Raw genomic sequence first — 15289 nt, 5'->3', positions numbered from 1 at the left:
CTTCTGCTGGTATCCAGTAACACCCTCAAATGCGTCTCTGGACCTTCAAGCCAGTTCCACTTCATTTTTTTGTTGTTTCCCTCTAATCAGGGACCTATTTACCTGGGACACCAGGTGTGTGCAATTAAGGATCAGGCAGAACAGAAAACCAGCAGGCTCCGGACCTCGTAGGGTAAAATGTTGAATACCCCTGTTAGCACATACAGTGCTTTCAGAAAGTATTCACACCCCTTGACTTTTTCCACATTTTGTTGTGTTACAGCCTGAAATTAAAATGGATTCAATTGACACTTTGTGTCACGGATCTACACACACTATCCCGTAATGTTTTTAGAAATGTTTACAAATTAATTAAAAATGAAAAGCTGAAATGTCAATAAGCATCCAACCCTTTTTTATGGCAAGCATAAATACATTTGTGTTACAAAGTGGGATTAAAACTGATTTAATTGTAATTTTTTTCAATGATCTACACAAAATAAAATAAATAAAAAGGAAAATAAAACCCTGATTTATCTTGATTAGATAAGTATTCAACTCCCTGAGTCAATACGTGTTAGAATCACATTTGGCAGTGATTACAGCTGTGAGTCGTTCTGGGTAAATCTTTAAGAGTCAAGTTGGTTGTTGATCATTGCCAGACAGCCATTTTCAAGTCTTGCCATAGATTTTCAAGACGATGTAAGTCAGAACTGGAACTAGGCAATTCAGAAACATTCAATATTGTCTTGTTAAGCAACTCCAGTGTATATTTGGCCTTGTGTTTAAGGTTATTGTCCTGTTGAAAGGTGAATTTGTCTCCTAGTGTCTGTTGGAAAGCAGACTGAACCAAGTTTTCCTCTAGGATTTTGCCTGTGCTTAGCCCTATTCCATTTCCTTTTATCCTAAAACCCTCCCTAGTCCTTGTCGATGACAAGCATACCCATAATATGATGCAGCCACCACCATACTTGAAAATATGAACGCAGTGATGGTGTTGGATTTTCCCCAAACATAACACTATGTATTCAGGACAAAAAGTTAATTTCTTTGCCACATTTTTGGCAGTGTTACTTTAGTGCCTTGTTGTAAACAGGGTGTGTCATGACGTGGCCCTTTCTGGGTGTAGGTCGTGGCTTCCCCCTCTCTCACTCTCTCCTACACCCAGGTTATGGTGGAGACTCTCTCCCCCTGGCCATGTAGAAAGAGACACCACAGAGTGAACAAAGGATTTCACGTGGTCGAACTCCTAAATCTCCAAAATGATAATAAGCCTATAGATGATAATCACAAGGTTCTATTCTGCTGTAATTCTCTGGGTCCTCTAATCTCTACTAGAGGTGGATATACAGCAGCATGAAACAGTATTGTATGGCTGGTTAGCTACTTTAAAGGCCCAGTGCAGACAAATGTGAATTTTCCTGTGTTTTGGAATAATACTGGTTTGAATAATACTGTGAAATTGTGAAAAGTATGATAATGCCCTTTTAGTGTAAGAGCTGTTTGAAAAGACAACCTGAAATTTCAGCCTGTTTTGATGGGATGGAGTTTTGGCCTGCCTGGTGACATCACCATGCAACAAGTTAGTTAATAGACCAATAAGATAGTTCTAAACCTTTCTGCAATTAACAGCTCATTTTCAATTTTCCCCTCCTCACTCAGACCACTCCCAGACAGTCCTAGTAAAATTATTGCTTGTGAAATTGCCCTCTGCTAAGCTATTTTTGTTAATTTTTTACTATTTTAATTGAAAACAATCACAGTGATTGTTACCCAGAAATTATTTGATATTGAGAGAAAAATGTCTGCATTGGATTTTTAAAGACGCCCTCTAGTGATATGAACTTTTAGTTGAAAAGCGATATTCAAAGTATAAATACAGTAAACTACACACACTAAAGGGAGATGGAGGGGGGGTGAGATGGAGGAGGGGGGAATGCATTTCATGGGTTAATGGGGGAAGAGGGTGTATAGGCATTCCACAGTGATAGAGCATGTAATGATGTACATCGCTAGAGGGCTCCCAGCAGGATAGCACTGACTGCCACTGTAGATAACCCTAGTCTAGTCACGGCTACACTATTGCTGCACAACAGCACCATGATCACAGCACAGCGCCACGGCAACAGCGCTATGGTTACCATGCCATGGTTACGAACATGGAGCAGCTCCAGCATACTGATTTTTTTTAAAGTTCCGCCATTTTGGTCTGTCTAGTGCCAAACTATGTAGAGTGTGCTTTGACTATGTACACTGAGCGTATATGTGAAGCTGAGTAGTGAGGTTATACATCCCCCATCTGTTACTGTAAATATATCTGTGTGAGAGAACTTAAAAGAACATTTACTATATTCAAAGCCGTATATAGGCATGCAATGGTTCCCAGTCCACTGCTCTGTTTCTATTCACAACTGTTACAATCATCAAAGAGGAAATCTCTGGGACCGTAATCCTCATCTCACACCATCATGCCAGAAATCTGCACATACTTTATATGCAGACACAACTTACGTTAACTGTGTGACTGTTTTTGTGAGAATGTGTCTGTGGGTGTATGTATGAAGAACACACAGTATGAGGGTGTGTGTGTGTGTGTGTGTGTGTGTGTGTATGTGTGACTGCTCAGTGACAATGGTGGGAAACAGTGAGCGCTAGTGGGTGGAGAGAGGGACACAGTGAAATGCAAAAGAATAAAAGTTATCCCACACCTGCATTCCTTTTATCACCATTAGAGGTGCCATAATTGTCCTTCAGCTCTATTTATTTGCCCAGGGTTGGACACACACACACACACACAGTTTGTCAAGGCTCTGAGTTTTTGTTGGATGATAGAGAGAGTGAAGACATACCCAAATCTAACTGTCTCTAGCTCAGGCCCAGGAGCAAGGATATGCATATTCTTGGTACCATTTGAAAGAAAACACTCTGAAGTTTGTGTAAATGTGAATTGAATGTAGGAGAATATAACACAATAGATCTGGTCTTGATAATACAATGAAAAAAACATATGTTTTTTCATTTTAATTGTTGTATCATCATATTTAAAATGAACAAGATAAAACAAACATTTAGATATGAATATGGGGACAATTTCAGTGGAAAACATAAGGCAACAGTACTTGTGCAAAGTTTCAGAATGATAACTTCCAAAATGAGTGTGCTACATGACATTTATCATGAAGTCACCCAGGTGTCCCACACAAGTAGCCCAAAAGTACCCTAGTGGCCAAATTGGTGAAGGTATACATTTTGAAACAAATAACTATATACAAAATACCAAAATGGTATTCTAACACCCCCCCCAAAAAATAGAGAAAAAAATATGAAAAATAAATGTTTAAAAAGGGGGGGGAAATTTATAGAAAAAAAAAATGAAAAAATAAATAAATATACATTTACAAAATAACATGGGTGACTATTTACACACTTTCAATATTTGGAATACCCTCAGTCCTCTATCAAATCAAATGTATTTACATAGCCCTTCCTACATCAGCTAATATCTCAATGTGCTGTACAGAAACCCGGCCTAAAACCCCAAACAGCAAGCAATGCAGGTGTAGAAGCACGGTGGCTAGGAAAAACTCCCTAGAAAGTCAAAACCTAGGAAGAAACCTAGAGAGGAACCAGGCTATGAGGGGTGGCCAGTCCTCTTCTGGCTGTGCCGGGTGGATATCACAGTGGTTGTAGAGGGTGCAACAGGACAGCACCTCAAGAGTAAAAATGAACAGTTTAGGTAGGGTTCCATAGCCGCAGGCAGAACAGTTGAAACTGGAACAGCAGCAAGGTCGGGTGGACTGGGGACAGCAAGGAGTCATCATGCCAGGGGGTCCTGACGCATGGTCCTGGGGCTCAGGTCCTCAGAGAAAGAAGGAGAGAAAGAGAGAGCATACTTAAATTCACACAGGACACCGGATAAGACAGGAACAGTACTCCAGATATAACAAACTTACCCTAGCCCGATACAAACTACTGCAGCATAAATACTGGAGGCAGAGACAGGAGGGGGTCATGAGACACTGTGGCCCCATCCGATGAGACCCCCGGACAGGGCCAAACAGGAAGGATATAACCCCACCCACTTTGCCAAAGCTCTAAACAATATTCTGCTGTCGATGCCAGATGCCATAGCAGTCTCTTTCTGATGTAAAGCAGAGGGTCACCGAGCATGTTGTGCATGTGATGGGGGACTTCCTCTTGCAAACAACACAGCAACGCCTCCATGCTGTGCCCTTTTGGCCCTTAGGCGCATCCATGTCTGCACAAATATATCTGGGCAGATGAACACTTGTGGCAGGAGCAGAAGGGACAGGGCGTGGTGCAGTGGTGCTGTAGCCAGCAAGCTCCTTGATGAGCTGCTCTCTGAAGGCTTTCTGTGTGAGGAAGGGCTTTCCACAGCTCTTAGCCATTTCCTTGTGTAGGATGAATGCATTCACCACAGCAATGTCGACGAAATGATAGAAGAAGGTCTTGTACCAGTTCATTGTCTTATGCAGAACATTGTAATAGCCTATCAGCGCATCTGATAGGTCCAGACCTCCCATGCTCTTGTTGTAGTCCTTTACTGCAGTTGGAATGGGGACATTTTTGGTGGTCCAATTCCCAGCACCATCCTTGAGACGCCGGACAACATGATCCCCATTGAAGGACTTGTGAATAGTTGTACACATCACCACCTCTCTGGTATCCATCCACTTTACAAACAGCAGGCCATCTTCACGGATCCATCGCATGGTGCAGGCCATCTTCACGGATCCATCGCATGGTGCAGGCCATCTTCACGGATCCATCACATGGTCCCCCGCTCAGCCCGCTTAGGCATGTCGTTCACCTTGGTCTTCGGAAAGCCCACCCTGTTGGTACGAATGGTGCCACAAGCCCACACCTCCCGCTTCCTAAGGTCTGTAAACAGGGTAGGGCTTGTGTAGAAGTTATCCACAAACAGTTTGTAGCCCTTCCCTAGCAGTTGAAAATCCAATAACTCCATTACAGAGTCATAGCTAAGTCCCTTACCAGTCGCACAAGTGTTCTTCCCCTCATAGACAAAGAAATTGCATGTGTATGCACACACAGAATCAGCCAACACAAACAGCTTGTAACCCCACTTGGTTCGTTTGTTTCGCATGTATTGTTTGAGGCCAATTCTGGCCTTTGAGGCTACCATCCTCTCATCGATTGACAGGTTCTGGGCTGGCTGAAAGTAGGTCTTGCAGGCCTCAACAATGCTGGAGTAGAGAGGTTTGATTTTGCACAGTCTATCAAACGTTGCTGTGCCTCTCTTCTTGTCATTCTCTTCATCAACCTTTGGGTCACTGATGTGAAGTGCCTGTGAAACAACCAGAAACATTTTGCAGGACATAACAGTCATGGGGAAAGGCAGTTGGTAGAGTGATGACGTTTTCCAGTAGTCCGTCAGGCTTTTCAGCTTCACCAGCCCCATGTAGATGACCAGTGAAAGGTAGCAGTAAAAGTCTGACATGGATACGGGCTTCCATGCTACCTTTTTGCCTGCCTGCCTCTTCTTCCCAAACTTATTCGTGTTAGACACGAGTGAACCTACAACAGATTGGGTGAAAAACAACTGAAAAAGCTCAAGGGGGCTGTATGTTGTGCTCGAGTTCACCTGAGGTCCTGGCTTCCTTTTCGGTCGGAAAGTTGGCTGGGGTGGCTCCACATCATCTTCTAGGACAGTGTGCCAACGCCCTTCTGTCCCTTCGCTAGCAGGTGGCACACTTCCCCTCTTCCGCTTCTTTGTCGGTGCCTTCACACCGGTAGATGGCCCAGAGACAGCAGGGGTCCGGCTGGATGAACAAGTTGGCGCTGGGGGCGGTGCTGGGGGCTCCCAGTCGGAATCAGTGCCACTGTGAATTAAAATGTTCAGTTAGAATAGTTTCACATATGAGCCCTGTATCAACAGGTATAATAAACATATGCATTTTTATTTATATATAGAGAGAGTACAGGCAACAAACAGTGTGGTTTCAAATCATATCCATTTTGGGACATGCTCCCTGAACCATAATATATAGCCAAAATAGAGTACACCTGCTGGCTGTATGGGTGGGCTGTTACATTCTACACCAATACATATACACATACACATACATACATACATACATACATATTCACATACATATTCTTTTATATATATATTTATATAATTATATACAATATAATATTTATATATATTATATATATAAACATTCGTTTGATTCTGAAACTGAGGCCTATTTCTTGAATGGAGAGGATATATTTTTGGACTGGTAAGTTCTTGTCATGCTAATGCCATTGTTTGAAATTAATCATATAAAATGTTATTTGTGATTGTTTTTACGTTTTAGTTGCAATATATTAACATTTTATGAAATGTGTAACGTACACGTAGGCTATTCATTGTGAGTGAGGATACGTTTGTATGTATGTGAACGACCCATAGCCTATGTTTGTGTGTGTGTGTGTATATATATACACACACATATATTGCAACTAAAACGTAAAAACAATCACAAATAACATTTTATATTATTAATTTCAAACAATGGCATTCCAAAACGATATCCTCTCCATTCAAGAAATAGGCCTCAGTTTCAGAATCAAACGAATGTTCACTAAAAGAATCTTCCTCAGATAACATTTCTGTATCGCTTTCACAATCAATTTCCTCTAAAATTGTCTCTACATTGCTATATCTAGTCTTGGATTTAGCTTTCCCAGACTTATTTGCCATGATGTTGGATAAAAATACAGCTGAAGATGCACGTTGCCGAAATACCGCTGTGCGTAATCGCTTTCAGTCCTTCCTGGTTGAAATGCGAATTGCAAAGACTGCAATTGCGCAAACGTTTACCGTGTGAGTTCGTCTCCAAACAAAGAACCATTTGATAGTGCCATTTACCTCTGTTCATTGGCTATCTACCCAGCTAGATTTCAAGACGATGAGTGGTCATTGGGTTAAAATACAGTCAATCAAAGAGACAGTGGTCATATGATTGGTGGGCAATGAGCTCATTACTCGTTGTCTTCCAATCGTTTTTTTCGGATCAATACGTCCCGCAAAAAATTGACCCATCTTTTTAGTTGTGTTACAAACAAACAGTTGATTGCAAGGAAACAAACATGACTAGATAACGTCAGGTTTAGTAAGTGTATTTACATCCGATGTTTCACCGAAAATTTTATGACATGAAATTCAACGACATAAGCGTTCACAAAATGTTTCGTGTTAGGCTATAAAAAATGGATTTAACCGAACATAGACCATTCAGTGTGTAACAATGAGCCTTGGGATTGCAAACAGAGAAAGATTTTCACAGGTAAACAATTTCTTTCAACGCAATCTGTGATAATGTTACGCTTGTGCTGGTTGAAAAGTATTTATTTATGGAGCGCTGAGCTCAGATAATCGCATCCTATTCTTTCGCAGTTAATCATTTTTTAAATCTGACAACGCAGTTGGATTAGCAAGATTCTAGCTTTTGAAGCATGTGAGACACTTTTATTTTCAGGAATGTTTAATATGACTATTTGTGGCGATCACCGTATGTTGTCTATTTTCAAACTCGGATCCGGGATCGGTATTAAGTAAAGGACATCGCACACCAGCTGTTATTGACAAATAGACACACACCACCACCCTTCATCTTACCGGACGTAGCTGTTCTGTCCTGCTGGTGCATGGAAAACCCAGTCAACTGTATATTATCAGTGAAACATAAGATATTACAGTTTTTAATGTCCCAGTGGTAGGATAGTCTCGAACGGGGCTCATCCAGTTTATTCTCCAGTGATTGCACGTTGCCCAATAGAACAGATAGTAGAGGAGGGTTACCCGCTCGCCTACGAATTCTCACAAGGCACCTGGATCTGCCCCCCCCTGTATCTCCGTCTTTTCTTCACGTGAATGTCGCGATTTGGGCCTGGTCCGGGAGAAACAGTATATCCTTTGTGTAAGACTCATTAAATAAAACATCTTTGTCCAGTTTGAGGTGAGTAATCGATGTTCTGATATCCAGAACCTCTTTTCGGTCATAAGATTAGGTAGTAGCAACATTATGTACAACAGAAGTTACAATGCGAAAAAACACAGAAAATAGCACAATTGGTTAGGAACCCGTAAAACGGCAGCCACCCCTCCGGCGCCATTCTGTTCACCATGCAGATATCAATATGCAGATATCAGTATACAGATAACATGGAGATATCAAAATGCAGATATCAGTATACAGATAACATGGAGATATCAATATGCAGATATCAATATGCAGATATCAGTATACAGATAACATGGAGATATCAATATGCAGATATCAATATGCAGATAACATGGAGATATCAATATGCAGATATCAGTATACAGATAACATGGAGATATCAATATGCAGATATCAGTATACAGATAACATGGAGATATCAATATGCAGATATCAACATGCAGATATCAGTATACAGATAACATGGAGATATCAATATGCAGATATCAATATGCAGATATCAGTATACAGATAACATGGAGATATCAATATGCAGATAACATGGAGATATCAATATGCAGATATCAATATGCAGATATCAACATGCAGATATCAGTATACAGATAACATGGAGATATCAATATGCAGATATCAGTATACAGATAACATGGAGATATCAATATGCAGATATCAACATGCAGATATCAGTATACAGATAACATGGAGATATCAATATGCAGATATCATTATACAGATAACATGGAGATATCAACATGCAGATATCAGTATACAGATAACATGGAGATATCAACATGCAGATATCAGTATACAGATAACATGCAGATATCAGTATACAGATAACATGCAGATATCAATATGCAGATATCAACATACTGTCACGCCCTGACCATAGTAAGCTGTTTTTTCTCTGTGTTGGTTGGGCCGTGATAGTGACTAGGGTGGGTCATCTAGGGTTTTTGTATGTCTATGTTGGCCTGATATGGTTCCCAATCAGAGACAGCTGTTTATCGTTGTCTCTGATTGGGGATCATATTTAGGTAGCCATTTCCCTTTTGTGTTTGTGGGATCTTGACTATGTTTAGTTGCCTGTCTGGACTATTTTGTATAGCTACACGTTTCATTTGTACTTTATTGTTTTGGAGAGTTTTCAGTTTATTAAAAATAAGTGGAACTCTACTCACGCTGCGCCTTGGTCTCACTCATACAACGAACGTGACACATGCAGATATCAGTGTACAGATAACATGCAGATAGCAATATGTAGATATCAATATGCAGATATCAACATACAGATAAAATGCAGATATCAATATGCAGATATCAGTATACAGATAACATGCAGATATCAATATGTAGATAGCAGTATGCAGATATCAATATGCAGATATCAACATGCAGATATCAACATGCAGATATCAATATGCAGATATCAATATGCAGATATCAATATGCAGATATCAGTATACAGATAACATGCAAATATCAATATGCAGATATCAACTTGCAGATATCAGTATACAGATAACATGCAAATATCAATATGCAGATATCAATATGCAGATATCAACATGCACATATCAATATGCAGATATCCATATGCAAATATCCATATGTAGATATCAACATGTAGATCTCAATATGCAGATTTTTATATGCAGATAGCCATATGCAGATATCAACATGCAGATATCCATATGCAGATATCAACATGCAGATATCAATATGCAGATTTTAATATGCATATATCCATATGTAGATATCCATATGTAGATATCAACATGCAGATTTTAATATGCATATATCCATATGCAGATATCAACATGCAGATATCCATATGCAAATATCAATACGCATATGTATACACACAAGCACATATGGTCTCATCCTCTCTATTACATCAATTTGCTTTATGCTCTCTCTCCCTCTCTCTCTCTCGGACGCACACATGCATGGACAAACACACAGACGTACACAATTAGTCTGAGGTGTGAGGTGATGTGTGGGTTGTGGTAGGGGAACAGGTGCACATCTCTCTAAGTGGAGCGAGTGTCACTAGTGTTCTTTCCACGGAGACACACCTGACTGACTGGCCCCACTCTCCATCTATCCCCTGCTAGCCTCTCTCTCTTTCTCTCTCTTTCTTGCTCTCTCCTTCCTTTTGTTTTGTCTTTCTCTTTGTAAATATATTTAGCTCTGTTCATATTTCCTCTCCTTTTGCGCCTTCAACCCTCCATCTATCATCTCATTTTTTTTCTATCTCTACATGTTTCTGTGGTTCTCGCAGGGCTCAGCTGGGGTCCAGCTGTGATACTGCCCCAGATCCCAATCTGCCTCTCCCTACTACACATACCGCTCACGATCTCTCTCCACACACACATCAAATCTAATTTTATTCTTCACATGCTTCGTAAACAACAGTTGTAGACTAACAGTGAAATGCTTACTTCCCAACGATGCAGAGAGAAATAATAGAAAAGTAATAACATGTAATAATAAATACACAATGAGTAACAATAACTTGGCTATATGAGAGGATGTGCAGGGATACGAGGTCATTTTTTATTTTTTTCACCTTTATTTAACCAGGTAGGCAAGTTGAGAACACGTTCTCATTTACAATTGCGACCTGGCCAAGATAAAGCAAAGCAGTTCGACACATACAACAACACATAGTTACACATGGAGTAAAACAAACATACAGTCAATGATACAGTGAAAAATAAGTCTATATACAATATGAGCAAGTGAGGTGAGATAATGGAGGTGAAGGCAAACAAAATATACATATAAATAAATAAAAATATAAAAAGGTCATGGTGGCGAAGTAAATACAATATAGCAAGTAAAAAAAATGTAAAAAAAGTAGAGATAGTAGAGATAGAAAAAAGTAGAGATAGAAATAATGGGGTGCAAAGAAGCAAAATAAATAAATCAATACAGTAGGGGAAGAGGTAGTTGTTTGGGCTAAATTATAGATGGGCTATGTACAGGTGCAGTAATCTGTGAGCTGCTCTGACAGCTGGTGCTTAAAGCTAGTGAGGGAGATAAGTGTTTCCAGTTTCAGAGATTTTTGTAGTTCATTCCAGTCATTGGCAGCAGAGAACTGGAAGGAGAGGCGGCCAAAGGAAGAATTGGTTTTGGGGGTGACCAGAGAGATATACCTGCTGGAGTGCGTGCTACAGTTGGGTGCTGCTATAGTGACCGGCGAGCTGAGATAAGGGGGGACTTTACCTAGCAGGGTCTTGTAGATGACCTGGAGCCAGTGGGTTTGGCGACAAATATGAAGTGAGGGCCAGCCAATGAGAACGTACAGGTAGCAGTGGTGGGTGGTATATGGGGCTTTGGTGACAAAACGGATGGCACTGTGATAGACTGCATCCAATTTATTGAGTAGGGTAGTGGAGGCTATTTTGTAAATGACATCGCCGAAGTCGAGGATCGGTAGAATGGTCAGTTTTACGAGGGTATGTTGGGCAACATGAGTGAAGGATGCTTTATTGTGAAATAGGAAGCCAATTCTGGATTTAACTTTGGATTGGAGATGTTTGATGTGAGTCTGGAAGGAGAGTTTACAGTCTAATCAGACACCTAGGTATTTGTAGTTGTCCACATATTCTAGGTCAGAACCGTCCAGAGTAGTGAAGCTGGACGGGCGGGCAGGTGCAGGCAGCGATCGGTTGAAGAGCATGCATTTAGTTTTACTTGTATTTAAGAGCAGTTGGAGGCCACGGAAGGAGAATTGTATGGCATTGAAGCTCGTCTGGAGGGTTGTTAACACAGTGTCCAAAGAAGGGCCAGAAGTATACAGAATGGTGTCGTCTGCGTAGAGGTGGATCAGAGACTCACCAGCAGCAAGAGCGACATCATTGATGTATACAGAGAAGAGAGTCGGCCCAATAATTGAACCCTGTGCCGCCCCCATAGAGACTGCCAGAGGCCCGGACAACAGGCCCTCCGATTTGACACACTGAACTCTATCAGAGAAGTAGTTGGTGTACCAGGCGAGGCAGTCATTTGAGAAACCAAGGCTGTCGAGTCTGCCGATGAGGATGTGGTGATTGACAGAGTCGAAAGCCTTGGCCAGGTCAATGAATACGGGTGTACAGTATTGTTTCTTATCGATGGCGGTTAAGATATCGTTTAGGGCCTTGAGCGTGGCTGAGGTGCACCCATGACCAGCCCTGAAACCAGATTGCATAGCGGAGAAGGTGCGGTCGGATTCGAAATGGTCGGTAATCTGTTGTTGACTTTGCTTTCGAAGACCTTAGAAAGGCAGGGTAGGATAGGTATAGGTCTGTAGCAGTTTGGGTCAAGAGTGTCCCCCACATTAAGGAGGGGGATGACCGCAGCTGCTTTCCAATCTTTGGGAATCTCAGACGACACGAAAGAGAGGTTGAACAGGCTAGTAATAGGGGTTGCAAAAATGTTGGCAGATCATTTTAGAAAGAAAGGGTCCAGATTGTCTAGCCCGGCTGATTTGTAGGGGTCCAGATTTTGCAGCTCTTTCATAACATCAGCTGACTGGATTTGGGAGAAGGAGAAATGGGGAAGGCTTGGGCGAGTTGCTGTGGGGGGTGCAGTGCTGTTGACCGGGGTAGGGGTAGCCAGGTGGAAAGCATGGCCAGCTGTAGAAAAATGCTTATTGAAATTCTCAAATATAGTGGATTTATCGGTGGTGACAGTGTTTCCTATCTTCAGTGCAGTGGGCAGCTGGGAGGAGGTGTTCTTATTCTCCATGAACTTTACAGTGTCCCAGAACTTTTTTGAGTTTGTGTTGCAGGAAGCAAATTTCTGCTTGAAAAAGCTAGCCTTGGCTTTTCTAACTGCCTGTGTATATTGGTTTCTAACTTCCCTGAAAAGTTGCATATCACGGGGGCTGTTTGATGCTAATGCAGAATGCCATAGGATGTTTTTGTGTTGGTTAAGGGCAGTCAGGTCTGGAGAGAACCAAGGGCTATATCTGTTCCTGGTTCTAAATTTCTTGAATGGGGCATGCTTATTTAAGATGGTGAGGAAGGCATTTTTTTTAAATTAACCAGGCATCCTCTACTGACGGGATGAGATCAAAATCCTTCCAGGATACCCGTGCCAGGTCGATTAGAAAGGCCTGCTCGCTGAAGTGTTTCAGGGAGCGTTTGACAGTGATGAGTGGAGGTCGTTTGACCGCTGACCCATTACGGATGCAGGCAATGACGCAGTGATCGCTGAGATCTTGGTTGAAAACAGCAGAGGTGTATTTAGAGGGCAAGTTGGTTAGGTTGATATCTATGAGGGTGCCCGTGTTTACAGCTTTTGGGTGGTACCTGGTAGGTTCATTGATAATTTGTGTGAGATTGAGGGCATCAAGCTTAGATTGTAGGATGGCTGGGGTGTTAAGCATGTTCCAGTTTAGGTCACCTAGCAGCACAAGCTCTGAAGATAGATGGGGGTCAATCAGTTCACATATGGTGTCCAGTGCACAGCTGGGGGCAAAGGGTGGTCTATAGCAGGTGGCAACGGTAAGAGACTTGTTTTTAGAGAGGTGGGTTTTTAAAAGTAGAAGTTCAAATTGTTTGGGTACAGACCTGGATAGTAGGACAGAACTCTGCAGGATATCTTTGCAGTAGATTGCAACACCACCCCCTTTGGCCGTTCTATCTTGTCTGAAAATGTTGTAGTTAGATTTCAGAGTTTTTGGTGGTCTTCCTAAGCCAGGATTCAGACATGGCTAGGACATCCGGGTTGGCAGAGCGTGCTAAAGTAGTGAATAAAACAAACTAAGGGAGGAGGCTTCCAATGTTAACATGCATGAAACCAAGGCTATTATGGTTACAGAAGTCATCAAAAGAGAGCGCCTGGGGAATAGGAGTGGAGCTAGGCACTGCAGGGCCTGGATTCACCTCTACATCACCAGAGGAACAGAGGAGGAGTAGGACAAGGGTACGGCTAAAAGCTATGAGAATCGGTCGTCTTGAACGTCCGGAACAGAGAGTAAAAATAGCAGGTTTCTGGGGGCGATAAAATAGCTTCAAGGTATAATGTACAGACAAAGGTATGGTAGGATGGGAATACAGTGGAGGTAAACATAGGCATTGAGTGATGATGAGAGAGATATTGTCTCTAGAAACATCATTGAAACCAGGTGATGTCATCGCATGTGTGGGTGGTGGAACTGAAAGGTTGGATAAGGTATAATGAGCAGGGCTAGAGGCTCTACAGTGAAATAAGCCAATAGACACTAACCAGAACAGCAATGGACAAGGCATATTGACATTAAGGAGAGGCATGCTTAGCCGAGTAATCATAATGGTCCAGTGAGTAGTGAGGTTGGTTGAGGTCACGGCGATTCAGACAGCTAGCCGGGCCATGGGTAGCAAGCTGGCAGAGGATGGAGGTCTGTTTTTAGCCACCTCGTGCGTTTTTGGTAGACTGGCTAGCTTCTGGCTAGCTTCTGGCTAGCTTCTGGCTAGCTTCTGGCTAGCTTCTGGCTAGCTTCTGGCTAGCTTCTGGCTAGCTTCTGGCTAGCTTCTGGCTAGCTTCTGGCTAGCTTCTGTTGTGGATTTCAGATTTGAGGTGAAAAATATATATATTTTTTTTAATTGGTGAGGCGGGTTGCAGGAGAGTGTTTTGAAGTTGAGTTTTTAGAAAGAAAAAAAAATATATAAAAAGATATGCGAAGAAAATATGTAAATATATACTGTATATACACGGGACACGACGAGGACAAAGGACGTCTGACTGCTATACCATCTTGGATGAGTGTCATTGAGGTAGATATGTACATTTAACTAGGAATAAAGTGACAGATAATAAACAGTAGCAGCAGTGTATGTGAGTCAAAAAGAGTTAGTGCAAAAAGGGTCAATGCAGATAGTTAAATAGTTACCAAATAGCCACCCAGACTAACTATTGATCAGTCTTATGGCTAGCGGGAAGAAGCTGTTCAGGGTCCTGTTTGTTCCAGACTTTGTGCCGCTTGCCATGCGGTAGCAGAGAGAACAGTCTGACTGAGTCGTTGACCATTTTTAGGGCCTTCCTCTGACACTGCCTGGTATCGAGGTTCTGGATGGCAGGGAGCTCGGCCAAAGTGATGTACTGAGCCGTACGCACTACCCTCTGTTGTGGTCAGATGCCAAGCAGTTTCCATAGCAAGCGGTGATGCAGCCAGTCAACTTTTTGAGGATTTGGGGGCCCATGCCAAATCTTTTCAGCGATCCAAACATCTCTCTCTCTCTCTGTGTCTGTGTCTGTGTGTGTGTGTGTGCGTGTGCGTGTGCGTGTGTGGACAGATGACAAGCAGCCCATGAGAAATGCTTCATTTAGCTTTTATTTACCACAAC

The 15289-nt window shown here is 41.9% G+C and overlaps 1 protein-coding gene across 1 annotated transcript; it reads right to left on the bottom strand.

The window, feature by feature from the left end:
- Nucleotides 1-2723: 2723 nt before the first annotated feature.
- On the bottom strand, nucleotides 2724-6859 carry LOC129859090 (piggyBac transposable element-derived protein 4-like). The gene is made up of 2 exons (XM_055928458.1): nucleotides 6752-6859; nucleotides 2724-5840 (listed from the first exon to the last, which is right to left on the bottom strand). Exon 2 carries the CDS (start codon nucleotides 5456-5458, stop codon nucleotides 4769-4771), a length of 690 nt encoding a protein of 229 aa, XP_055784433.1. The 5' UTR covers nucleotides 5459-5840; nucleotides 6752-6859; the 3' UTR covers nucleotides 2724-4768.
- Between the last annotated feature and the right edge of the window lie 8430 nt (nucleotides 6860-15289).

Source organism: Salvelinus fontinalis, chromosome 7, assembly GCF_029448725.1.
Source record: "Salvelinus fontinalis isolate EN_2023a chromosome 7, ASM2944872v1, whole genome shotgun sequence".
Classification (NCBI taxonomy): Eukaryota; Metazoa; Chordata; class Actinopteri; order Salmoniformes; family Salmonidae; genus Salvelinus; species Salvelinus fontinalis.
The sequence above is the reverse complement of the archived record's forward strand: the minus strand, read 5'-3'. Positions and strand labels throughout refer to the sequence as shown.